The following is a 15,218-nucleotide window of genomic DNA, read 5'->3' as shown; positions in this document are numbered from 1 at the left end:
GCCTCTCATTCCTGCCCCCCCCAGCCCTGCTGGTACCCCTCACCCCGACCCACAGCTCCTGCTCCCCTAGCTCTGCCGAAGGGGGCTCCCAGCTGTCAGACCTATGGAGTCAGAAACCCAGGTCCACAGCCCCCTGCCCCTGGCAAGAGGCGGTAGCACAGGGTTGCACACAGGGGACATGGGCAGCATGGAGCTCTCAATAGCAGGCAGCTTCCTGTGCAGCTCTGCTGTTCCCTGCAGCACTGGAGTGGTGCATGCTGGGTTGCGGAGTCCCCAGGGGAGGGCAGCAGGCAGGGGAGCATGAGCGTGAAGGAGTCAGTGTGCAACCGTGCCTGGTGCATACACGTGGTCCCCCCCCAGGAGTGTGCGCAGTGGCAGGGAGCAGCCTGCCTTGCCCCCACCCCACGTGTACACTTGCTGTTCAAGTTGCTGTGCCACTTCCTCAGTGCCTATAGAACAGGGGTGGGCGAAGTGTGGTCTGTGGGCCAACCGGCGTTTGGACTCTATTGCCAGCAGCCCCTGCCCACATGGCTGGGACCGGTCTCCGTGGACACCCCAGCTGCAGCTGTGCTGTGATAGCGCAAGGCTGGTGTTGCCATGGAGACCGGCCTCAGCCACATGGGCAAGGCAGAGCCATGATCTGCAGCCTGCATGGTCCAGACAGGGGCGCGCAAGCAGTGGATCATGGCTCTGCCCAGCTCAGGATCACACTGTCACCGCTGCAAGGAGCTGGGGCAGAGCTGTGATCTGCTGCCTGTGCGTCCTGCTTAGAGCTTGCAGGCTGTAGATTGCAACTCTGCCATGGCCCTGGACCAAGCTGTCCCTGCCACAAAATCACAGCGGCTCCGGAGCAGCCCTTTGCCCTGCCCTACTGCATGCCCTGCTAATGTGGCTGGGGCAAGTCTCTAAGGCAACACCAGCCTTGCTGTTGCAGCACAGTTGCAGCTGGGGTGTCCATGGAGACCTGCCCCAGCCATGCATGCAGGGGCTGCCGGAAAATGGAGTTTGACTGCCAGCCAGATCTACCATTTTGCCCACGCCTGCTATAAAAGAAGCAAAAAGTTCTGCTGTACTACTTCACACACTTGATGGAGGTAACCAGAACTGCTGATATCTCTGACACTGCTAGGGAGGAGGATAGAGAGGAAGGAATTGTATTTTTTCCTTCTTAACCATAAAGAACTGGGTGGGAGAAAGGTGTCGTACATAGGTTTGAGACGCCCCACTTGCCAGGCCTGAGTACAATACAAACCAGCTTAAGAAAACAAAGACCAATATTCTCTCCCAGAGAATATTAGGTTTCATATTTTAAAGTAAATAAACCACAAAAATAATGCTGCAGCTGGTGTAAGAGCATCAGCTGCCAAACACAGTTGGGAGGAGGTGGAGAAGAAGCTGCTGTTTCTTAGTTAAGCAGCAGAATAAGTGGAGAAGATGCAATAAATATTTATATAAATGTATTGAACAGATTGTAGTTCCTCAGTTTCATTTGAGCCTGAAAAAATATTTTAAATATTTACTAGTTTATACCATTTAAAATATATGAAAATATATTGTAATAACATGTCCCTTAAATGTGAGCTGCTTGCTAATGAAGCTTGTAAAAAGAAATATAGCACCCTTCTTTTCCCCCCCCTCCAAAAAAACCCCAAAACAAACAAAAAAACTTACTTTGCATAAGAGTGCCTTAAAGATTATATTAGGCATAAAGGAATTGATTGTTACATTCAAGTATGGATAATTTCCTGCTCTTAATGAGTAATTACTTAAATGCCTATAATAGTTCAAAATGTTCATTTTTAACATAATCAAGAAACAGTCTGAAGCTTTAAAATGTGTGTTGTAATATTTGAAAAGGCATACTATCTTAGCAAACAAAGTACTTTAATTTTCTTTATTTTCTGTAGGACAACAAAAGTCATCGTAGGAAAAGGAAGAAGACTGATCGTGATGATGGGCCTTTATCATCCGAGTCCTTATCAGAATCAGATCATACAGAGGAGGTCAGTGTAGGGGAAAAAAACCTACACTCCAAATAACAAAAAATAGTAACTGGCTGTTCAGTAACAGCTCACATTAAGCACTGTTCATTGCAATTCTTGCCATTCAGATTATTTTGAATAATTTTTCTTTAGTTAAAATCTGTTTCTGACTGTTATAACTGTTAACTGTTTCTGAATACCATTGGATTCAGTAATCTCATGCTAGGTGTTTGACACTTAATCATTTAAAACAGTGATTGTCAGCTGGGGGTACGCATACTCTGAGGGGTACTTTAAAAAGTTGTAGGGGCACGCAGAACAAATGAGAAAAAATTACTAGATGTGCACTGATATATCGGTCCCATTTTGGATGGGTACCGATATAAGGGAGAGGGACAGTATCGGGAATCAGCTTTTTTTGGCTGATATGGCCGATAATGTGGCCAAAAAATGCCCTGTGCATGCGCTCAGCCACAGTGCAGCATGCAGGCAGTCAGAACTGTAGCCCAGCAGTGTGGATAGCAAACATATCTGGCTGGTAAGTCTGTTGTGAGGGAAGGGGCGTGAGGGGAGGAAAGATTGATGCCCCTGTGGTGAGGGAGGGAGCAGGGCTGGGAGAGGCAGGGGCTGCATAGCTGGGGCAGGGCACAGAATGGAGCTGTGGCTTCCACTGCTACATGCACCTCAGGAGGGTATGGGAGGGCATGAGGCCCTGGATCTGCACACGGGGTGAGGGAGGGCTGCTGCTGGGAACAGGCGCAGTGACAGGCTCTTCCCAGCAGGGGGGCTGGGCTAGGCTGTGCTTGTGGCAGGCAATACTAGAAGCTGGGGTCAGGGGGGCTATAATGAATTTTGGGGAGGCTGCAGCTCTTTCCCCCTGTAGTCCCCCTCCTAGTACTGCTGCCACTCACCCCAAGCACAGCCTGGTCCATCTCTCCTGCCGGGAAGACCTCAGAGCCACCTCACCCTGCAGCAGCAGCCCACCCCTGCCCTGCACAGATCCAGGAGCATGCACCCGCCCCCCCCCCGCCCTCCTGGGGTGTGCGTAGCAACAGGAGCCGCCTTCCCTCTGCACCCCACCCCCGGACAAGCTGCTTGCAGCGCAGTCCCACGCTCTGCCCTGGCTTTGCAGCCTCTGTCCCAGACCCAGTCCCTCCCTCACCACTGGGGCCTCCATCTGCCCCTTCCCCCACAACAGACTTACCACCCCAAACTGTTGTGGCATAACTCTGATGTATACATTTCATGCATATATTAATAATGCATTTACTGTTAATTAATGTAGCCTTCTATCACATAATTGGTAGCGTTAAAAACAAGAAAAAATATAAAAGGGTATATGAGCTGAAACATTGAAAGAGAAGGGGTACACTTTTTTTAAAAGGTTGAAAACCCCTGAGTTAAGAGAGTGTTCTTTCAGTAGTGTTCTGGCACAGAACCGACAGTTTTTAAGCTGATTTCTGTTGATGTTATTTATCTCTAGACATTGAGTAAATTTCCAGCATAGCTTAAAAAAAAATCAAGAGGGCTAAACTTACTTTATAACTTAAGCAGCTGAAGTTGAGATCCTTTTTTTGTACAGAATTCTAGAATATGTGAGACTGTTCAGTCTGTTGTGGTTTTATTTTATTTTTTTTATACACAGCGAGTTTAATAATTTTCCAGGCATCCAAATGATGGTTTCCTGCTGTGGTGTTAGACATTAGTAGACAGATATTAAGCTTTTTTAAGAAAGCACTGTGAGAATTCCAGAAACAGGGGATATAGGGTAGTGCATATTCTAGAAAATACAACTGGTACCTAGTGTTTCTTCATATGGCTGCAACACTATCATTATTGTGCCATCATCCATTTGTATGTTCCAAGTTCAAACTATTTTACTTACTGGTTTTTTTTTAAATACTGTTTACCATTAAAGGTTTTTTGGGGATTTATTTTTTAGGTACAAGTAAAAAAGAAAAAAAACAGTGAAGAAAGGGAAAAGGCAATGGCAAGTATCATTCCTGTTAAAGTAATTTTAGGAAATGTCTAAGTACTGTAAATTTACTTACAAATTTCACTTGTCTCAGACAGTACAACTTACATCATCAACACAGTCTATTTTATGGTAAATGCTGATCTCATGTACACAAAATTACTGACATCTATTAGTAACTTTGCCTTTATGTTAATATAACTGAGAACCAAATTTGGCCCTGTATTTTAACTGAAGAGATGTTTGGGCAGAAAAGTTATTTTGACTAGATGTTGTAAACATCAAATATATTATTTACTTATGTCTACATTAACAACATGGAACTTTAAGCTTCATTGATATACATGATATACATTCTACTTCATAATATGCAGGGTAAATTCTGGGTTGTGCTGGTCAGCGGTGCAGAACTAACTGACCAGGAGGAAGGCCAGCAATCAGAATTGCTTGAAGCTACTTCAGCAGCTCTGAAGGCAACCATGCTTTCTGCCCTACCAGCCCTTGGAAGTCAGGCTAATTACATTAGTTACTAATTACCAATTATATTACTAAATAAAACTAATTGTGTTAGTTTTCCCCAGTCTACCCTATGAACTGTTCAGTCTCCCCAGTGCTACATTAAGAATCCTCCTCCTGGCGCATGACTTTGACAGGCTCTAAAGAGGATCGTCTGAAAGGAAGTCTTCATTGGCCAGATAAAACGTGTTTGGCATCCCTTTAGTGCCTTGTGCCCCTTCTATATAGTTAAAAGGGACTGGAGTTAGGGTGAGCATCTCACCCTTGTGTCACATAATCATTTATCTACAAGTACATAATGCCTTTTATTACTGTGCAGCTAATAATATCCGATTGATTCAGTATATACTCTTTTTCCACACCTGAAGCTACAACTTTTCTGGTGTTTCTAGTCAGCCACAAGGCTATTAGTATTGGAGGCTGAGCTTTTTCTTTGGATGAAATATATACAGGCAGTCCTCAGACTTAAGACACAATTGGTTCCTGAAAATCGCATCTTAAGTTAAAACGTTGTAACTCGGAACCAGTTTTCCCATAAGAACAGTGTTATAAATGGGGGATTGTTTTCTTTACCTTGGTCAACACAGCTGCCTCCAGCTGGTAAGTCTGTTGTAGTGGGACAGATCAACATGTCTGCAACGAGGGAGAGAGTGGAGCTGGGGCTAGGACGGGCTGGAGCAAAAGCTGTGGGCCGTCAGTCTGGGAACTGCTTGTTTGGCAGTTCATCTGGCAGCTCTCGCTGCTGCTCCTGCCACCAGTCTGGGAGGACATTTTGAGGGGGAAGGGTATGGCCCCAGATCTGTACAAGGCAGGCAGGGCCAGGGCTGCACCAGGCTGCACTGTGGGTGGGAGACAGAAGGCATTGGGAGCTTGGGCTATGCTCTCCTGCTGCTTGCCCAGCTGGGGCGGGATGAAGCTGCTGTGTTGCCTATGGACAAGCGGTGCGCAGCAGCCAGAGCCACCCCAGCCTCCCTGCACCTCCCGGACAAACTGCAGCTTTGCCCTGCCCCTGCTGGGCACGGGGGGGAGTGTTCCCCTGGATCGGGGCATGGTGGGCAAGGGCTATGGGGGGGCTGCAGGCGCCGTAAAATTCACCATAGCCCTGGCCCTACACAGTTCCAGAGGCACATGCCCCTCAATGGCCTGCCGCCATTCTCCCTGCCAGGGTGGGGCAGGGCCAGGAGGCAGGGGGATCCCAGGATGCCTCCAGCTGCTGCGCGCCACTTGTCCAAAGGCAGTGCAGTGGCTCTGCCCCGCCCCAGCTGGGTGAGCAGCAGGAGGACATAGCCCCAACTCCCAGCGCCTTCCACCGCTGGTCCTGAGCACAGCCCCAGCCCTGCCTGCACCACACAGATCTGGGGGCACATGTCCTCCCAGATGGGTGACATGCAGTGGCGGAAGCCATCTCACCCCTTCCCTGTGCCCCCCACTCCCTGGGCAGCCCCTGTCCCAGCCCCAATCCATCCCTCTCTTTGGGACCATTGATCTGCCCCACCCATGCCTCACCACAACAGACTTACCAGCTGGAGGCAGCTGTGTCCAGCATCGTAAAGTCAAAACCCCGGGGGGGGACCTTGAAACAATGTTGTAATTTACAAAGGTCATAGGTGCCATTTGTCGTAACTCAGACAGTCATAAGTCAAGGACTGCCTGTATAGTATACATTAGGTTACTGTCCATAAGCTATGTATCAGTGTAGCTTAACATATTCATCATTCTTATTGCATAACATAGGATCTGGTCTTGCACGCCTCACTCAGGAAGAATTCCTAATGAGATTCTCCCTAAGTACAGGAGGATTGTTCACTTAATGTTGTATATTATGGTGCTGAGAACACCAACTTCAGGGTCTGACCCTGCTGCCTTTGCTTTAGCAATTGTGTTTTTTGTGTCTGAGTTTGTTACCCCAAATTAAGGTGCAAATATTGGAAGTCGAAACATAATACAGTTTAACCGAGTTTGTCATAAACAGGAAATCAGCTGAAATGTAATTAATGAATAAATAGATAATTGTGGTAACATAGAGCTTCTTTTCTACTCTTGCATATGTGAGATGCCATTGTTTCTCAAGCGGTTAATTTTATTATTTTGTCAAATTCATGAAGCATTACTGTGACTTACAAGATGATGAAGCAAATGGTACTGGCTATTTCAGACCTCTTAGTAAATCAGAATGAGCTAAATTTGAAAAAAATAATATTCCATCTTTTTGTAATGCTTTGCATTGTCTTCTTTCCTGCTTTGTAATGTTTTAGTATCGTTGATATTTAGATTTTTGTAGTAATCTTATTTTAAATGATTTTGTATGAAACTCCATAAAAGCACCTGTACCTCTTCATTACATTATTTTTTTTTAATTGACTTTAGCTCATAAAATAACTTCCATTATTTAACTGTTTTTAAGGATAAAACAAAAAAGAGAAAGAAGCACAAGAAACATGGTAAAAAGAAGAAAAAGAAGACAGCTGGTTCAAATTCAGATTCTGAATAACATTTAAAAGTACAAGAATACCCTTTCAACAAAAGTGCAATGACTAAAGGAAACTTCAACTGTGAAATTATAGCAAACTTTACCAAACTGCATGAATTTTCCTGTGTTTTAGAAATACTCCTAATCTCTCAATAGCTGGACAGATGCTGCTGCACCAGAAAAGACCATTGTTATTGCTTGCTGCTTAATACATAGAGTACAGCATTTTCTTAATTCCAGTAGCCAGTGCTAGATATTTGAAATCATAAAAGATGATGGTTCAGCTGATATGTAAAATATTGGAAAATAAGTGAAACTTTTTAGATACAAAAAGTAGTGTTTTAAACTCTAATTTTTAAACCAGCAGAAACATAATCCAGTATTCATCCTGAAGATGGATTTAATTCAACAGAGCTGTTGAAAGTTAGTGACTGATGTCTCTTTTGAAATGGGAATATAATGGTAACATTCTTAAACATGTTACTTTTGTAGAAATGTTTACTGTACTTCTGTCCTTTTATTTTTTTATGTTGAGGGGGGAGCTACAATTTTGACTAGTTGAATAGGGTGCCTTTGATCTTTCCAAATCCCAGCTATTTTAATCAGTACAGCTTCCTCGGGAGGTCAGAACTACTATCAGCAAGCTGTCCCTGAATAAGCAATTCTGGGCTTCTAGCATGTGCTTTGGCATTAAGCAAGAGCAGAGCAGCATAACTAACATGCAAAAATCAAGGAATTTACCTCCACTTTGAATTATGCTGAATACTGTGTTACTAAATATGCATTACATCATTTAAAGTCATTTTGAATTTTGTTGAACATTTTTGGCAAACACTGGTAGTTTTTTTTCTTTTTGCCTTGCCATTAAGATACTTAGAATTATTTTGCATGTTTGTACCATTTTTTTAAATGAACAATGTAGAGGTATTCAGTTGTAACCAGTGATTATTTTTGTATTAATTTGTTCCAGGTGCAGAGTTTCATGTATGTATTTACTTATTCTTATAGTTATTGTTGTGTTTGAGTGCACACTTGCTGAAAATTATTTAGCATGTAAAAAGCAGGGTTTTGATATTTAAACAGCTTCATATTGAAGCTGATTTTACTCTAGGCAAGTTCAGTGACAGACCTGTTATGCGGATGTGTCTTGTTATATAAAACTACTGCCAGATTCTCAGTAAAGATACCATTTAAAAATTTTGTCTTTATATTTTTATGCTACAGAATTGTAGGGCATTAACATAAATTGTCTAGGCTAATTTACTTGCATTAGCAGCTATTTCATAAACAAATAGAAAAATATTGATAAAATAGCAAATACACATTCAAAATCCAAAAGCAGTCCTTAGATTTTCTTCTTATAGATGAAGTTCTTTCTCTCTTTCAGTGAAGTCCCTATTGCTGGTTCTGTTCTTGCCTTTCAAGAGTACGGAAAAAAGTGAATAGCGATCCACATATAGCAGCTATGTACTAACCATAAAAAGTTTAATACTTTAAAGCCAAACATTTAATTACCCCAACATTTTAATATCTCCTGTTAAATGCTTAATAATTTGCAATTCATAAACAAAAAGTGGTGAGGGAGACTGAGAAGGAGTAATATTTTACTAGTTTTCTGTCAAATACATTTCTCTTCAAGCAGGTGATTGAAATGTTCTGATTTTGTCTTAAAATGCAGACTTTCTATCACTGCTAATAATGTCTTAGAAATAAAATTATAGTCAACTAGGGTTGAAAACTGACAATTTTTACAACTATTGGGTCATTATTGGGGAAGAAGTCAAAGAATGGTAGAATGATCATTTTATTTCTCTTTTTAATCACTGCTTTAAATCAGCTTTGAGGCTTTGAAAAACAAGTGTGAAACGTGCTATTACAACTTTGAATTAATTACATTATAAATACTGCAAATGGAAAGATCATATTTGAATTTTACACAACTGCTAGAGGCAAAAATATGTATCATTGAAAACAAGTGTGCAGATACTACCAACACATAAGCAAATACATAATGTCACTCACACAAATAGTCTCATTTACTTAAGCTTCCTAAACATGTACTTTTAATACAGCGGGGACAAAAATGTTTGCAGCATCAAGGTCTTATACTGTATATATTTCTTAAAAACATTTAGTGGCATAAAATTGTTGTCACTTCAAAACAAAATTGCTTTAGTATTTAACACTGAAACACACTGATTTTTTTTTTTCATCCATGAATAAATCTATTGTGAGCTACACACCCACACATGGATATGTGTGCGTGTGTTCAATAAGATGTGTGTGTATTAAAATATCTTCCCTACCTCCCAAAATATAGGACCTAACATTTAGTTACTAAGAGTGAAATTTCTGATTTCTGTCTTCTATGCTCACTGCATCAGGAGGGTCATGTTTGCAAAAACAGCCAGGACCACTTTTGCTTATTAATTTTGTGCTCAACTTCTGTTCTTCTCTCAGCCAGAATGCTAATGAGGCCAACACAGATGAACATATTAACTGAATTTTTAGCAGATAAAAAAATCTGAAATTATACTAGAAATTAGAAAAAATAATTTAAGGATCAAGAACAAAAAAAATCGCCTTTAACTATAGAATAAAAGAAAGTAAAAGTGAAATGCTATGCTTGTTTAACATATTTTTAAACTGTGTTTTTAATTCAACTTGCTTCAAGAAGTAATAAGGTGCTAACTTTTAAAGTATTTTAATAAATGGCTAGCTTTGTGGGTTTCCAAAAATACTCTTAGAATTTTGAAACTAAATTATTGCCTTTGCTCAATGTTGTCCTTTTACATGTGATAAACGTGTTTTGTTTTTAACACAAATCTGTTGCCTTCTCATACACAGTAGCATTCTTGATGGCCCATTTCTAAAAAGACTCAGAGAGCTCAACGCTGGTTGAATCAGTACACATTAAAAGTTCCTTATCCATTAGAGTAAATCCTTTCAAGTGTGGCTGTGGTAACAGTATTTTCAGTTAATGTATGCTGCTCCTGCTGTCTACCTATGAAACAAAATGAGGAATACGTTCATTATGCCCTGCATACTTTTTTTTTTTTCCTTTGGAGAGGTATGGACCGCAACGCCTTCCGCAGAGCAGGGTCATACCTTATAGATCAGGGATTCTCAACCCGAGTGCCACAGTACTCTGAGGTGCTGTGAGGTATCATGCAAGTTAGTACTATTAGGTGTGCAAACATGACTCAAGATCGACCAAGAGATTTCAAAAAGAAATCCATAGCATGAAAAACCTTAGCTTTTGTGGTCTTTCTGAGTACATTGCAACAGAAGAATTGTTCTATTTTTCTGTAGTCAAAATGAGTGAAAATGAAGAAGTGGCATTTTTTTCAAGGGCTTAATGAAGGATGCACTGAGTCTAAAAAGGTCAAACCAGTACTGTTATAAGGTAACTTCTTCAGAGAGGTGACATCCCTGTGTGCCTAAACCAGCTTTCCCTTGTGTGTACTTGGATGCTAAAATAAGTATGACTGGACTATCAGAGATGCTGAATACCTGTGTAAACACATCACCTTCTACAAGTTGTAAGTGTACAGACTTCTGAAACTGTATATGGGTATTTTATATACCAAACCCTAGAGCAAAGAACTTCAAATCTGTAAGCTTACCAAGAGATGATGAGAGCAATCTGTGTGTCATATATACACCATGATTCTGCACTTTGAATGTGAGTGCCTCCCTTGGCAGAAGTTCCAGGCTATTACATTTTGAGAGGGTAAGAATATTCTTTAAAGATTCTTAAATATCAGCAAACAGCCTATTTGTACTGTAATGTAAGTGGGAATGACAAAAAAGAGTCAGTATTGCTAGTAGTTGATCCCTTTTAGAAAGAGGTAGGCTGCTCTTTTACTCCTGGTCTGTACTGAACTCCTTCGTTTTGGAAGAACTGGAGGGTTTGTGCCTGTTGGGTTGCCACCGCTGCTTGCCTCCTACTCGGGTTTGTGCCATACTTCAGCAGAGCCTTGATCGTGGTGAAGTATTTTACTGTCAAGCAGGCCGGGCGTGGTTGAGTTGCAGGTATTAAACCTAAAGCAAGGGCTTGTGAGCTGCAGGTAATAACTTCCGGTGAAAACCAGGAAGACGGGAAGGGCAAGTACAGGCAAGTAGCCGTGGCTGCAGCTGTAAATGAAGGCCGGGACTTGTCCCTCCTTTTTGCAGGGCTGAGACTGGCGCCGGGGGTTGTCTCGGGTAGTTCCGGCTCGGAAGTGTCCGGACTGTGCTGCCCGGGGCCGACACCGGCCGGGGCGTGGGGCACAGGGACGCGCAGAAGCGGGTCCGGCGGATTTGGGGCTCGATGGGCCTGGCTGTGTCCGCCTGCCCGCGGGGCTGAACTGCGCATGCTCAAGCTTCCAGCTGCTCGGCCACGTGGCTTCGGGTCCCTGCGCTTCTCTCTCACTGAGTGACTGGTATCGCTCCCGTTGCTGCGGTAACCGCGCGGCGTCCCGCAGCCGTTGCTGGGTCTGGCGGCGCCATGAATAGGAAGAAGCTGCAGAAGCAGGCGGAGGCGCTGAACCGCAGCGCCAGGCACTGTGAGTCCCGTCCCCCCCCACCACCACCCCCGCTTCCGATGGCCCTGGGGGCGCTCGGCGCGCCCGGGCCTCCCATAGGGGCGGGGGCGCGTGTCTTTCCTCGGCCAGGCCGGGCTGTGACTCGTGCCGCGCTGTGCCCGTGCGCAGTCCGCCGGCCCGAGGTGGAGTGTCTCATCCGGCTCTTCCACACGCTGGTGCCGGAGGCTGGCGAGCGCCGCGGCGCCGCGGGACTGGACCGCAACGCCTTCCGCAGCGTCCTGCACCTCACCTTCGGCATGACCGACGACATGATCATGGACCGAGGTGAGGCCGCACCCCAAGGGGTACAGGGCAGGCACCCCCCTCCCCTCCCCTCCCCCCGCCGGGCGCCTGAGCCTGCAGGTGATTTCCGGGCCGCAGCATCAGGACCCTGCGCCCCGCCGGGAGCCCGGCCCGGGTCCCCCACTGCAGAGGCACTCCAGGATTCAGCACCTGGGGAAGCCCCAGGGCTGCCCTGCAACAGGCAGCCTCCCTTCAGCCAGCAGGCGGCTGACAGAGTCGCTTCACTTGGCCACCTTGGGGGCCAGAAAAGCTTCAGAACTGTGGTGTGTGAGCATTCACTTAAAGCCTCTGGAGATTTCCCAGGTTGGCTGCTTCTCCTTCAGGTGTGCTCCTGCAAAAGTACTGGCTCCTTGTCACCAAGGAGCTTGGATGTTTGTAGCTGGAAATTGAAAGAAGCTGCATGTAAATGGTTCCTGTAGTAGCCCAAGGATGCTGCAAATATGATTTTGGCTGGGAGGAGGCGCGGTGGTGGCAGCAGTATGCACAGTTGAAAATATTTCTTATGACATGGGCTGCATAGTGACAAAGTGTTTTGATAGCCTTTGTAGACGTCAGTTTACTGCCCTTTAAAAAGCTGCTATGTCAGTTCTGAGGATGGCCACTTCCTCACACCAAAGGGATGAGGAGAGGGTCATGTGCAGGTGCCCTCATACAGGAAATGGTTCATCAGAGGAAGATACAGAGCAGACGCCGCTGTGGGAATCATTGTCAACACCACTTCCCTAAAGAAACAGTTGATGGAGTGATCGTGATTTCTCCAGTGCTGGAAGAGGTATTAGTAGAAAAGAGAATGGTAGTGAGCTGTGTTAGTCTAAAATCAGGCAGAAGTCAGGGTAGAGGTGCACCTTAAACTAATTAAATTGGAGATGTATAAGCATCCCTGAACCTAAACTTCATCTGATGAAGTAAGCTTAGGTCCACAAAAGCATCTTTTAATCTATTAGTAGAAAAAGCCACTGTTGTCTCTGTAGTGGGACATGATACTCTTGTAAGCAAACATTGCTGCCCCTAGTCTTCAGCTTAGACATGCTGGAGACAGAGACTGTTTGGCACTGCAGTGTCCGAACAGCTCTTCTGGAGCAGGGGTACTGAGAGCAGACTGATACGGCAGTCTGGCTGAAACAAGTTAGGTTTCTATCCTTCTCTTGACAGAGAGGAGTGATGGGTAAGTGTTAATGCACTAAGGTTTACTTTCTTCCCCAAACCGTAGTGTTGAGGGTTTGGCTGCTTGGGGGGAGAACTACTGTATTGGTATATCGGTAGGGTGACCATAGATTCCACTTTGGCCAGGACACTCCAGGATTGTGTAGCTTGGTCCCAGATGGTTGGTCAGAAGTCGCAGGCTAGAGTCCAGCAGGGAGGTGAAGCAGCGTGGTGCACCAAGGCAGGTGGCTAGACAGGAGCAGCGGTATGGTCACCTCACGTATAGGGGTTTATAGGAGGGTACTGAAGCAGCTTGAGCCTGGCACTTCTCAACACCAAGTCACTAAGGGGAGATTTCCAAGGAGGGGGTGCCAACCTGGATCTAACTCTTCTCATCACACAGAAGTGCTAGGGAAAAGTTTCTGAGGAGAATAAAATTGTAGAGGCAAAATTAATAGACTCTTAACTGTAGAGAGCCAAGGTCATATTTTCGTGTTGCAGTAAAAGTAAAATAACACATAAATTACATGACAAGGGTGATGCTGTTGCTGTGACTAATCTTGCAAGTAATTTTGAAGTGTTAATTAGTAAAATGAAAAGCAAAATAGAAATGCTTTGTACTATCAAGGACTGCACTAATTGAAAAGTTACAAACAGCAGCTTGTTGCTAGTTTGCACATGAAAGAAATACTGGTTTATGCAAGATGGGAAAGTTGTCAAAACATGCACTTAAAAAAAGGGAAAAAAGGTGAGTTAGATTTCCTGATTGATGTTGTCCATTGCAGCCTAAAACAAACCATTCTAACTGAAGTCTTTATATGCCTTTACTGCTGGCTCCTCCTCTGAGGCGTTTATGGAATTTGTGATGCTTTACTGGAGTGCTGTCAAGCCAGCAAAATGATGCGTCAGATAGCAAGATAAAATGGCTATATCAGCAGGAAAGATCGAGATTTAATAGGCCTTTGGATGACTGCCACATATGAGTATGTAAGTTACCACTAGGCAGGCAAGCTGGGAACTTAAAATTCATCAGCTATTCTGATTTAAGCATACTCTGGTTTCACTGAATCATAAGCTGCTTTGCATTCACTGGATGCATCCACACATGTAAGCACGTGCACTTGCAGCTCAAATAGAAGCAGTGCAAATTTGAGCCGGGTTTTTTGCTTCAGTGCACATGGTCAGACATGCACTTTGGTGTGAAGCAAATTGTGCCACTTGGGGCAAAATAACCCTGCCTGGCTCCTCCCAGAACTGCAGCCAGGGGGAGCTGGAGCCCGGGGCCAGCACCTGTGCTGTCCCCAGCAGTAAAGAAAGCTACCCTGGCAGAAACCTGGCCTCAGCAATATAAAAAGCTGCTCTGGCAAGTAGCTCAGGGATACTAGCTCTCAGGAGCTTCTGGGGCCCAGCCAACTGGTACCTGGGGGCACTACCCCTAGTGCCAGCTGGACTGCTGAAGCAGCCCTGAGAGTTCCCTGCACCCTCTACTCACTGCAGCAGTCTGGCAGTGGGGGCTGCTGCCTGGCTGTGACCTGCTGCGCACCTGCCAGACTGGGATAGGGACTGCAGAGCCAGTAGAGGCATCTGCCCCTCTGGGCCAGCTGCTGGTGGACCGTGGTTGCGGAGTTGGCCTCTGTATGGCACTACTGCCACGTGTGCCCCCTGCCCAACCAGATATCACCTAGACGTTCTGGGTGTGGCGGCCGGCTTTGAACTGTCAAAGTATGTCCTCCTGGCCCCATTTGGCCAGGAGGTCAGCCACAGCCAGCTGGGTCCAAGGTGCCCCTCTGAGCAGGCAGGGTCCTGCCACCCTAGCAGGAATTCTGGTGTTCCCTATTGGAAAACTGAAAAATCCCTGATTAAAAAAAAATCCCAAAGTCACTGTGTAAAATACCCCCAAATCCATGTTCCTCCACAAGTAAAACAAAAGACCACTATAAAGAGACAGAGAGAGCAAGATGGAGACAGTGATCAGTTGGACAATGTTTTATTGATATATCTGCAGTGGTAAAGCAAGTCTCTTATCATAATAATAAAGTGAACTCTAAATACATGTTTCATGAATACACGTTTTGCTGCACTCCCACAAGGGGTCTGGCCCCAAACAAGTGGTTCAGTCCCCTAATGGGGGGGTCAGCCCCCACACAAGGGGTACACCCCACAATGGGGGCCAAATGGCCCCCCCAGGGGCTACCACCCCCCTGCAAGGCCCACATGCCCCTCCAACTGCTGACCCCCCTGACCCCATCCCGCACCAGTTGCTG

The 15,218-nt window shown here is 45.0% G+C and overlaps 3 protein-coding genes across 3 annotated transcripts in view; all 3 read left to right on the top strand.

The window, feature by feature from the left end:
- FAM133B (family with sequence similarity 133 member B) overlaps positions 1–9,898 on the top strand; it is a 27,601-nt gene extending 17,703 nt beyond the window's left edge. Inside the window, exons 9-11 of the mRNA XM_019533218.1 lie at positions 1,908–2,003; positions 3,925–3,972; positions 6,878–9,898. Coding sequence (XP_019388763.1) covers positions 1,908–2,003; positions 3,925–3,972; positions 6,878–6,964 — 231 coding nt within the window. The 3' untranslated portion in view covers positions 6,965–9,898. The remainder of the gene's footprint in view (positions 1–1,907; positions 2,004–3,924; positions 3,973–6,877) is intronic.
- CDK6 (cyclin dependent kinase 6) overlaps positions 1–15,218 on the top strand; it is a 369,693-nt gene that overhangs the window by 225,541 nt on the left and 128,934 nt on the right. The gene's annotated exons all lie outside the window — the stretch shown is intronic.
- The window catches only part of EFCAB1 (EF-hand calcium binding domain 1), a 7,923-nt gene continuing 4,078 nt past the window's right edge, over positions 11,374–15,218 (top strand). The window contains exons 1-2 of the mRNA XM_019533230.1: positions 11,374–11,490; positions 11,638–11,793. Of these exons, the coding sequence (XP_019388775.1) occupies positions 11,433–11,490; positions 11,638–11,793 (214 nt within the window). The 5' untranslated portion in view covers positions 11,374–11,432. The remainder of the gene's footprint in view (positions 11,491–11,637; positions 11,794–15,218) is intronic.

The sequence above is a fragment of the Crocodylus porosus genome, unplaced genomic scaffold (genome assembly GCF_001723895.1).
Source record: "Crocodylus porosus isolate Cpor-Errol unplaced genomic scaffold, CroPor_comp1, whole genome shotgun sequence".
Classification (NCBI taxonomy): domain Eukaryota; kingdom Metazoa; phylum Chordata; order Crocodylia; family Crocodylidae; genus Crocodylus; species Crocodylus porosus.
Note: the sequence above shows the minus strand (reverse complement) of the source record. Positions and strands in the feature narration are given on the sequence as shown.